At 33.0% G+C, this 12196-nt stretch overlaps 1 protein-coding gene across 5 annotated transcripts in view; it reads left to right on the top strand.

The window, feature by feature from the left end:
• RALGAPA1 (Ral GTPase activating protein catalytic subunit alpha 1) overlaps positions 1-12196 on the top strand; it is a 258914-nt gene that overhangs the window by 84923 nt on the left and 161795 nt on the right. For all 5 annotated transcript variants that reach the window (XM_048221044.2, XM_026513605.4, XM_044389462.3 and 2 more), the window contains 4 exons: positions 3700-3848; positions 6701-6830; positions 8517-8754; positions 9792-9953. In XM_048221044.2, coding sequence (XP_048077001.1) covers positions 3700-3848; positions 6701-6830; positions 8517-8754; positions 9792-9953 — 679 coding nt within the window. The remainder of the gene's footprint in view (positions 1-3699; positions 3849-6700; positions 6831-8516; positions 8755-9791; positions 9954-12196) is intronic.

Raw genomic sequence — 12196 nt, 5'->3', positions numbered from 1 at the left:
TTAACCATTATGTTTTTGAATTGTGTTGTTGATAGATAGCGGTAGTTCATTCATTTTAGCTACTTTCTGTTATTGCAATTTAAGATTATTTCACATTTTACTTACTCATTTTTCTGTTGATGTTCTTTAAGTTGTTTGCAATTTCTCACTATTCCAAATAGTGCTACATTGTTCTTATGCATGTATTTCTTTTGCACATGTGGGAGAATTTCCTTAGGATATATACCCAGAAGCGGAGTTACTGGGTTGGAGGAGTTGTACGTTATCATCCTTACTTTACTGTCATTGCCAAATTGTCCTCCGACATGGTTATAATAATTTACATCTCCTTTAGTAGTGTTTGTGAGTTCTTATTTCCTTACGTCTTCCCCTTTTACTTATAGAGTCACGTTTTAATTTTTGCTACCCCCTATGAAATGTTATTTCATCTTTTTAAGTTTGTGTTTCCTTTTTCTTCATCAGTACTGAAATCGAGCATCTTTTTATGAATTGCCTATTCATATCTTTTTCCATATTCTGTTGGGTTGTCTTTTTCTTGTTTTGTAGTTCATCGTAGTCATTCATTTTTTAAATCAGACTGTTCTTATCAAGGCCACATGTGACCTCCACATTGTTAATCAAGTGTACGTTTTTCTTTTTTTTTTTAAGAGAGAGCTAACACATGCACAAGTGGAGGGAGGAGGGGCAGAAGGGAGGGAAAGAGAGAATCTTTTTTTTTTTTTTTTTTTTGGTATTTGATTATGTTTACTGTTGTTAGTTCATTTTTAAGGTAACATAATTTGTCAAAAGACATAAAGCTCATTACCTGACTTTGTTTTAAATATGCAAATTGTAAAATGGCTAAAGGAAAAGTTCCTAGAAAAATATTAGGGCATTCTTACAATGTATTTGATTTTATTTAATAGAAAACCCTATTCAAAGTATATTTCTTTGTGAATTAAGTTGAGCATACGGAAAGAGAGAATCTTAAGCAGGCTCCACGGTCAGCAGGAAGAAACTAGAAAGAAACTTAAGAAAGGGAACAACTCTGGGTGAAATGTCTGTTTTCAGCACGGGGTGTGACGTAGGGCCTCATCTCACGACCCTGAGGTCATGACCTGAGCTGAGATCAAGAGTCAGGTGCTTAACTGACTGAGCCACCCAGGCACCCCAAATGTACATTTTTCAAACCTAATCTTACCGGACTTGTCAGGAGCATTTTATAGGATAGACCATTCCTTCCCTATTGAAACTCTTCTTCACTTGGCTTTCAGAATAGCATCCCTCCTGTTTTTCTCCTAGCTCACCAGCCACTTCTCAGAATTTTTTACTGATTTTTTCATATGTCCCTGACCATTTCATTGTTGAAGGGCCCAAAATCAGTTCTTGGATCTCGTTTCTACTTATTACCTGGTTCATCTAATCCATTCTTCTGGCTTTAAATGTTGTCTGTATACTGCATCATCTATAATTTTAGTTCTAGTCTGAGACCTTTTGTCTAAACTCTTAGTCTTTTTTTTTCTTTTTAAGGTTTTCTTTATTCATTCGAGAGATAGAGAGAGACAGGGCACAAGCAATGGGGAGGGGCAGAGGGAGAAGCAGACACCCTGCTCAGCAGGGAGGACCCTGAGTTCATGACCTGAGCCGAAGTCAGACGCTTAACTGACTGAGCCAGCCAGGCATCCCTGAGTCTTAAACTCAAATATTCAAATGCCAAGTTAGCATCTTCACTTGGATATCTAATAGACATCTCAAACTTGACATGTCTAAAACTTCTGTTCTTGCTCAACAAACATGCTTTTCCTACAGTTTGCCTTGTTTCATTTATAGCACCTATTTTCCAATTGTTCAAGCCACCTTGTTTCCTGATTTTCTTCTATTATTAATAAATTAATTTTAAAGATTTATTGATTTATTTTAGAGAGTGAGCAAGCAGGGGGTAGAGGCAGAGAGAAGGAGAGAGAAACCCAAGTAGACTCTGTGCTGAGTGCGGAGCCCAACACAGGGCTCTATCTCATGACCCTGAGATCAGACCTGAGCCAAAACCACAAGTCAGATGGTCAACTGACTGTGCCACCCAGGCGCCCCCCCCCCGCCTTCTTTTATATCCTACATCTAATTTGATAACACATCTTGGCCATCTTCAGATTGTTTGCTGAATCTTAACTATTCAACATTTACACTACCTTTTGTGTCCAGGCCTCCATGGTCTTTTATCTGGATTAATACATTAAACTCCTAATTAGTATCTTTTCTCTGCTCTCGTCCACCCATCACCCTGGCATATTCTCAACACAGTAGCCAGAGGGATTCTATAAAGTGTAAGTCGGATCATACCATTTTTCTGCTCAAAATCCTCCGTTGGCTTTGCATTATCACTAAGCATAAAAGCAGAAGTCTTTCTAATGGTCTGTAAGGCTTTACATCATTGCTCCTCAAGGTGTGGTCCACAGACTAGTGCTGGCCCACAAGGTATATCACAAAATTGAGAGTAAGAGTTTAGAAACTAAGTCATCTAATATCTCTTGATTTTGATGGCTTCTGTTTATATTTTTGTATGTCTGTTTTCATTTCCTTTTTCTTATTCATTTTTATTATATTTTACAATAGGATTGGTCTGCAAAGTTTGGGGGGAAGAACATATTCTTTCACCACTGGCACTGTGAGAAGTTCTGCTCCACATGCTCTGGTTGTTTCTCAACATCATTTCCCAACTGCTTCCCCACTTCTTCACTTCACTCTGTACTCCTTGCTGTTCCTTAAACACGCTAGGGAGGCTTTCACCTCAGGTCCTTTAATCTTGCTTTTTCTTTTGTCTGGAATGCTTTTCTCCCAGATTGCTCATAGTTATGTCCTTGTTTTATTTCTAATAATTTATTTTGTGCCTCTTGCTTTTCTTGGTCAGTGTTGCTAGATACAGAGTTAACGCTTTTCACTATTCTAAAGTTAGCTTAATATTCTTTTTTCTCATGATTTTACAACTATGTTTTATATGTAGTTCATCCAGGGTTTTAAATCAGGATTATGGGTATAGAAGATGTAAATGTCCTATAGACATTTCACAGTAGATGAAATGTTCCGTACCTCCAAAGTATCCTCAAGAGCCTTTGCACACACCTGTCACCATTATAATTACTTTGTCTTCAATAACAAAATATAATTAATGATTTGATTTTAATAGTTCTTTTTAATTTTTCTAAAATAAAAGATGCATGTTGATGGCACCTCATTAGTAGTACTATAATATGTGATCTATTCATGCAGTTTGTTATTACTAAAGCAGATAAACACACGTAGTCTATAAACATGAAAAGAGAGTAAAAGATGGTATTGAGCACCTTATTCTGAAAATTCTTAATTTAGATATCATCTTTTATTCTAAACTGTATTTTTTATTGTTTGTTTCATTTTATGACGGCAATAGCATTATTATATTAAAGATATCAGTTTTAAAAAATGCTGTTTTTCACTTGATTTATTTTCCTTGGGTGCCTAGTAGTGATCTTATATTTGTCTAGATAAACATAAAAACAAAATGGTTTAATGGGTTTAAATTTCATATGTCAGGCTAGTGGTAGAAATAGGGTCAGAATTAACCTGTAGTCTTAGTGCTTTTAAGTTCATTATACATCACCTAGTGATCAGCATCTGAATTTATTTTTTCTTTAAATAAGAAATTTTAAGTTTATAATGAATAGCTAATGATGTCTTTTGTCTTAGGTGTTTATTATAAACTCATCGAACATATTTCTTCTTGAACCTGCAAATGAAATTAAAAACCTTCTGGATGAGCACACAGATATGTGTAAACGCATTCTTAATATTTATCGGTTCATGGTTGTACAAGTGTCAATGGACAAAAAGACTTGGTAACAAATATTTATCCTTTATGTTTTTTTTAATTGTGTATATATAATTATAGTAATTTTTAGAGGAATAGTGTCTGTGAACAGGGCCTGTCACAATACTGTAGAGGTTTCTATTAGTAAATACTTTATGTAATAATTATGATGACAGTAGTCTCCACTTTATCTCAGATACCTTTGATCAGCCTTCTTGGAATATTTTTCTAAAGTGGACGTATGATGCCCCCTACCACCACTCTCAGGAATGAATACATGCGTGAATAAATGAATTTATGCATGTGTGAATAAAAGAAGTAAATGATTAAGTGTGTGAATGCCTGATTCCTTAACCTGGCATTTAAGGCCATGTACAGTGAAGTCCCTGCCTACTTTTCTGTGTTTCTCTCAAGCCTAAACTCCACCCTGCAGAATGGGATCCAACTCCCAGCTTTATCAAATTGCTCTTTCCTGCGCGCATTCTGAACTTTTCTGTAGAATATTTCATTCTTGCCATCTTTTTCTGTTGTCACAATAGCTATCTTTAGATTCCACCTTCCTTTCTCCACAAATCCTCCTTAGAATTTTTCCCCCACTTCCTTTCATTCTGTATTTGTACCTCTGTTATAGTTCTTTTCAAAATTGTCTAAATCCTTAAATTATTTGTATAAATGTCTGTTTACCTCTGAATTGAAAGGCCCTAAAAAGTATGTTTCTGTTGTCTTTGTTTTTATATTTCCTACATTTCTTAGCATAGTATTTTATATATTATTTGTACTCTATACATATTTAACTGAATGGAAAAATAGACCTTTTGGGGAAAAGAACAGTTCTTCAGTTTCTGTAAAAGTGATACATGTTCATTGTAACAATAGAACAAAGAAAAGTTTTAAAAAGAAAATTAGAGTTGCCCCAAAACTCACTCTTGGAGGTATCATTGTTTGCCCTTTAATGAACATCTGGTTCACCAAACCATGTGTATAGTCACATAGTATTATGCCATTTGTATGTGCCATAATTTTCTTAACCAGTCCCCTTTTGATGGGTATGTAGTTATTTCATTTTATTTTTGGGTGGTGGGAAGATAGTGATCTTATTATACACACATAACTTTTCTCCTTTGACTTATTCTTAAAAAGTGGAAGTACTTAGTGAAAGATTATGCCTAATACATGTTTTGCTGCATGTGGAAAAATGGTTTTATTTTGAAAAAAGTCTTTATTAGCGGTATTTATATAGTTACATCAGGAAGTAGTTTGTTATTAACTTAATTGGAACACTTTTATATGCCAGGTATGTTTTAAAGCACTGTACGTGCATTTTCTTTCTTAATCCTTGTAGCACCTCTCAGGTAGATACTATCTCTATTTTACGTGGTGAGTCTTAGGCACAGAGAGATTTGTTCATTTATCTTTGTTTACATAGCTGAGATTTGAACTGGTCCTTCAGACTACAGAGCCTAGGTTATTATCATCCAGTAACCATACTACTTTGGACCATTCTTTTGTTAGTCTCTGTCCCCCCTTCCTTGTTTGTTTGTTTGTTTTTTTAATGTACTTTGTATCGGTGCTGTTGAGCCAGGTTAAAGTGACTGTACTGCTATATGGAACACAATTTTAGAATTAAAAAAATTTTTTATAAGTTCCTTTGCAGTCATAGCATTATGAGAGATTATTCACATATTTACATTGAATGTATAAGATTTTATGAATTAAAATCATTACTATCATATTACGAAGTGAAAGGTCATATATCAATGAGTTTTGAATTGGCCACAAATCAGATAAGATTTATTTGAAAAATCTATACTTTATTGCATGTGTAGGTGATTTCAAAAAGTTGTATATTTCATACAGCTAAGCCAGAAGACTAAGATTACAAATGTGGCAACTTTGATTTTTATTTTATGAATAAATGCATGTATTTATTTGTTAATAAATTCAGGATTCTTTTTATTGAGTGATACTTTTCTATTTGATTCTGCCTTCCCTTCCCAGAAAAATGATGACATCTAGGTCTATGATCTCTTACTACCTCTGCCACATTTCTCACATGGATTGTACCATGTCCCACATGTTGCTGTGCCTGGAATGGGCCCACAGACAAATCAGAGAGGAGGCTGTGATAGGGACTTGGGCTGGTAGCTTGGCTGTACACCCAAACTGAAATACCCTTTTTCACATGTGGTTTAATCAGTTTCCAAATTATCAAGTGCAAATAAGGTAGTTTTATGGACTTAATAATAAGCGTCTAGGAGAAAGAGGCAAGGTAGAAATAATATTCGGATTGTCTTGTCTTGGAGTACACAAGAATAAAGGGTTTTAAAATGGCCAAACTTAAAAGGGTGGAAAGAGGGCAAAAGAGTAATGGTCCTTGATTACCTGTCAGGATCACTGTGATATACTAATCTTAAAAATCTTGTAGTTTTTGAAATTTTACCTGGTACACTTCTGGGTATGTGCTTGTTTTCCATATTATAAAGATGAAGATTAGATGTATGGGCATCAAGGTAGAAATGTGTTGTATAGCTAGAGGAATGTTCTTCAAGTAATAACCTCTTCCTAAGGTTAATACTTGGATTTTGGGGTGTCAGAGGATGGGAGCAGCCTCCACATTCTTACCTCTCAATTCATCAGCTTTCGCATACATTTTTAATTGATGGGAGGGTTTTGTGACTGAAAAATGGTTTAAAAATGGCTGGTATAGTTTATAAAATGGAATTTTAAATTTTAATATTTAAAGAATTCTAAAAATTTGAAAGATATTTGATATTTGACTTATTGAAAGATAATACATTTTATAACATATTAATTTTAAAGTTATTCATTAACCAAAAACATATGCAAGAAGAAAACATTAATTAATTTTTTTACTTTAAGGGAACAGATGCTGCTTGTGTTGCTCAGAGTCACGGAGTCTGTACTGAAGATGCCATCACAAGCTTTTCTACAGTTCCAGGGGAAAAAAAATATGACCTTGGCAGGTCGACTTGCAGGACCACTTTTTCAGGCAATAAAAATAAATAAATAGATAGATAAATAGATGGATAGATATGTATTTTTATGAGTCATTGAGCCCTGAACTTGTTACTTGGGGGAAAAAAGCTTTAAATCAAAGATCATTTCATATTAAAGTATCTTTTGTAGAACTAAATTAAAAGTTGCTTTTCTAAATAGGCTATTTGCCATACATATAAACTCACAACCTATTATAAGAGTGGAGGAAATACCAGGTCTGTGAAAAGAGAGTTGAAACAAGCTGATGGTATTTAACGTTTTCTCTTGTGTAGCATAGTTACATGATTACAAGAAGCTGCCAGGGAGCTTCATGAGAAATGGCCTGATTGTTTGCTTTATGAGTTTCCAAGTCTCTGGCATTGTTAGGAAAACTAAACTTTGTAGTAATGGAAAAGTAGTTAATAATCAAGATTGAGTCTTATCATGCTGTTCTGTAAGACTTTATTCACTTCTGTATTTTAAGTATCAGTGGTAGTTTGAACATATAAAAATTACATATTGTGTTTTTCAACCGGAGGACAGAGTATAGACTTTAAATGTATTACAGATTCTTTGGAAATACCAAAATAATATGTTCTTAAGATGACACATTAAATACAAATACAGGGATAAATGGTTCTTAATATCAAAGATAAAAAGCTACTCAGATCTAATTCTTGGCCATAAGTATAGTCATTCAAATCATTTTTTAAAAAATATTTTTTGTTTGCCTAAAATTTTATGTTAGTTTGTGAAATCTTTTGAAACCAGTTACATTATCTAAACTCCTTTTAACTTCTTAAGCCCTTTTTAAAAAAATTTCCCAATTGTTAGAACTCAATGTTGTGACTATAGGAAGGCAGAATTTTAGCTTGCTATGTGGAATAACTTTTTTGTAGTGTAAATGTTTCATGATAGAAAGGAGAGTCACTAGTTATTACTGTTCTATACTGTAGACTCTGCTCATTTTCATCTTGCATTTACTGTATAAATTTATGTGAATTCCTTAGTAAAATTTTAGCGTTTGAAAAACTTCTGAAGCTTTTAAAAAAACTCTTTACTGCTTGTTTCTTCAATAGGAGGTTATAGCTTCAGTAGAAATCCCTAAAATCTCAGGGGTAATGGCTGATTAGTAATTTCTGCCCTTCAATGAATAAGTTTTCTATTGTATGATTGGATATTTTACAAAATGCCTTTAATTCTTCTGGTTTCTTCAAAATGAAACAATTTTATTCTTTAATTTCCATACAATTTTTCAAAAACATTTCATTAAGTATATCTCCAGTAACTTTTTTTTCTCGAATATTAAAATTATATAGATTTTCATTTCAGTTTAGCTCAGTAAGTATTAGTAAATAATTCAACATAATAATTTCAAATTTTTAATAGTGTGGAGACTCTTTTTAAGCAGCATTTATTTAACATTGATGTAATACAGCATGAAGGATAGTTACAACTTTAGGGATATTTCTTTCCAGTTTTGATAACTTGTCCTAATTGCTAGAAGGTTGGGTGTTGGCAATTGTTGAAATGTATGGTAGATATTCATGATTGCATGAATTCCTTTGTAAGTGCTATGTACCAAGAAAGGGTCATGGATATTATGTGATTTAAAATTCTACTTGTTCTTAGGTAATTTTTTTTATAATTGAATATCTGAATTTGAATGCATTTCATTGTTATTTATTTGTCTTTATAGACTCTTATCGTTGCCTGGATTAAAGCAAATCTTAATGTGTACATCTCTCGAGAACTATGGGATGACTTACTCTCAGTATTATCCTCATTGACCTATTGGGAAGAGTTAGCCACTGAGTGGTCACTGACTATGGAAACACTAACTAAAGTTTTAGCTAGAAATTTATATAGTTTGGATCTCAGTGATTTACCACTGGATAAGCTGAGTGAACAGAAGCAAAAAAAGCACAAAGGGAAAGGTAAGAGTTGTCCACAGAGATGCTCCCCATAAATTTGTTTAAATAATTTGGTCTGGAAAATCAAGTTAGGGAGACAGGTGACAGTCAAAAGTTATGTTTTCTCGTAACTGTTCCCTCCTTCATTTGCCCTGCAGATTAAAAATTTTCAACAGTAGAACATGTAGGTACCTTGTAATTTTTCTTGAAGAGCCTTAAACTCATCAGTAATTTCGATGAGAAATAAAGTGTTCTGTATATATCTAGCTAAAATTTAAATAAATAAATTAGAATCTTAAATATTTTATTTTAAATAATTAACCAAAATGAAAATTTATAACATGCTCTTCCTTTTTATCATATGCAACTTTTTTGTTAGAATTTAGAAGATGATTTCATGTTACACTATTTAAAAAGAATTATTTGAAAAATTCTTTTGAAAGCATTTTCTTAGTTTTAAATAAAAGCAAACATTCCCTAGATGTGGATTATGTATCTATTGAGTGTTTAAAACGGGGAGAGGGAAAATGACATAGTGATTTAATACTTTTTTTATAATCCTTGATGTGTTAGTATTTTTCACTCTTAATAAGTAGTTGCTGGCTAGAAATTATACCTGAGTAACATTTCATATTTAATATAGTCCGTGGTAGTTAATTATGTGACCAAAATACTTTTTCCTGGACTATTTATTTCCCAACTGGCTATTATTGGCAGGTAGAGATTTAGTAACTTCCACCACAGGATGGCTTTTGGTTAGCTCATTTCTCAAACTTTTTGGCTTATCCAAATGTTTCTTTTTTAATGAAACAAGTGGATGGCAAAGGATTTAATAATAGTTCATTTTTGATGGTATAATTTTAGAATTCTATATCAGTTTTGGAGTATGATTTTTACATAAATTGAAGTTCAAAAAGGCCTTATGGTACAGGAACAATTAACTTGATACTTTATAATGCATTATGAGTAAACCTGAGAATCTGAGGCAAGGTAGCATGCTTAATTTGAAGAGATTATTAATCAGGTGACAGTATACTGAGATTGAAAATCTACATTTCTAGGAGTTGGACATGAATTTCAGAAAGTTTCAGTTGACAAGTCATTTTCTAGAGGATGGAGTCGTGATCAGCCTGGCCAAGCCCCAATGAGGCAGAGAAGTGCCACAACCACTGGTTCCCCAGGAACCGAAAAGGCAAGGAGTATAGTACGGCAAAAAACTGTTGGTATGTACTCTTTAAAATGATGAAAATTGGACAGGGCAATACGTTTATAGTCCTTAATAACAAAATATGTAAATATATAGTTTTCTTATCAGTTAACTTTGGTCATTAAAGGACAAACTTGTATAACAAAACCTTCTTTTTAGTAGTACTCAAGAGTCTAATGATATGTTACTCGTGTATGCTATTAAGATTTATTCTACATTATAATTTTTATGTAGTTTATTATACTGTAGATATCAATAATTTTAAACTGTTTTTTACAGAATTGAAGAAATAGAACTCTGATTCGCCTTACAGAACTCATGCATTAACTGGTAGAGTTTCTACTCAGTGAATATACTCACAAACATAGGAAATCAGGGTAGCTGATTTTCAATGTTACAATTATGAAATTAGATTGGCTTCACACACTTCGAACTAGGAATTCATGCTTGCAGATAGCTGAGACCAAGGTGGAGGTTGTTGCTAGGTTCCTTGCAGCTTTTAACAGACATGGAAGAAATTTCTATAATCTTGGAAGTAGCAGCAAAGGAGCAATGATGGGAAGAATTTCTGGATGCAGAATCATTCAGTATACTCTGGACTTAGCCACCAGTTATTCCTCTTCCTCTCAGAGACTTATAACTTGGTCTGAATTATAGTAGAAAGAGTGCTGCAAAGAAAAATAAGAAGGCTTTGTCCTATCTCTTTTTATATCTTGCCTTCATTACTGAATAGCTAGATAATCTTGAACTTCCTAGGCTTTATTTACTTCATCTGTGTAATGGGAATGATAATACCTTATGTTCCTGAAACAAAATTGCTTAAAGTTGCTTTAGGTTTTACAGTTTATGATTTTTTAAAAAGATTTTATTTATTTATTTGAGAGAGAGAAAGAATGTGGGTATGCTAGTGCACCAACAGGGGGAGGGGCAAAGGGATAGGAAGAAGCAGACTCCCCACTGAGCAGGGAGCTGTGATGCTGCGATGCAATGGGGGGCTTTATCCCAGGACCTTGAGGTCATGACCTGAGCTGAAGTCAAATGCTTAACCTACTGAGCCATCCAGGCGCCCCTACAGTCTATGATTTTTATGGCAGGAGCATTTTTTATGGAAACGTATCTATATTTGGTGGTAATCAGTGAAAAACACTATTAAAAGAATTAAAAATCAGTTAATTTTAAATCCTTCAAAAGAATTATGTTTTTACAGTTGTTTTCTGCCTATAAAATAAGCATAGAATTGTCTATGTCAAGAAGAATAAGAAATGATATAAGGATAAAGGGTGTGGATGAATTAAAATTAATATAATGTTTAAAGTTTTGGTATAGAATCATTTTTTGAGATTTTTAGGAAGATGTTGATTACTTCTGAAATGCCTTTCTTCATTTTATATTAATGTCACATTTAATGAAAATATTTGTATATTGGTTAGGACAGAATTTTTAAGACAGAATTCTTTTAAGTTTAAAATTTTACTTTGTTTTACTTAAAACATATCTTTTTTTAAAAATTCCTCATATAATTTTTCTGATTATAGAAGTAATTTATGCTTAGTGTGGAATGTAAAGTTCAAGGAAGCATCAATGAGCTATCTAATGAGAAACAGTCATTAACATGTTGGCATATTTCTAATCTTTAAAAAGCATATAATGAGCAAAATACTCCTCTTAAACTCCTACCTATGATTCCATTCTAGTACCTATGCTAAAACAACCTTGTCTGTCATGTTCATCAAACAAAACTATCACATAAAAAGTTGAAGTATTAAAAATTCTGTTCAGAAAAGTGCTTGCCTAAGTTAGAAAATACAAACAGGAGCAGTAGATTAATTTAAGATAGTGTTTGAATATATATTTTCTCAAAATATTTTTAAAAATTTTATGTTCGTAGTGAGTGTACACAATTAAAAATTCAGTCTATGATATAGTGTATACATTCTAGTAAGTCCCTCATCACTACTCCTGTCTGAGGTTTTGCTTGTGCCAACACATTATTAAAGGAGATGCAGTGAATATAGGACTTACTTTAGACTTACTTTAGAATATGTTTGTGAGAAGTAATAACTTGTTTGCATTTATGATTCAGGACCTGATATTCAACTGTTGGAACAAATGTATCACATTTCTGTTTTCACATTTTCCTTTTGCTTTATTTTTATTAAAACATTGAGCCTTAGTTTGGGGACTTACAAAGGCATTTCTGCCAGTGGACAGACATATGTATGATGTGAATTTTATTTAATTATAAATATGGAGAACTAT

This window comes from Ursus arctos, unplaced genomic scaffold (assembly GCF_023065955.2).
Source record: "Ursus arctos isolate Adak ecotype North America unplaced genomic scaffold, UrsArc2.0 scaffold_37, whole genome shotgun sequence".
In the NCBI taxonomy this organism is placed as follows: domain Eukaryota; kingdom Metazoa; phylum Chordata; class Mammalia; order Carnivora; family Ursidae; genus Ursus; species Ursus arctos.
This window is presented reverse-complemented; position numbering and strand designations above follow the sequence as displayed.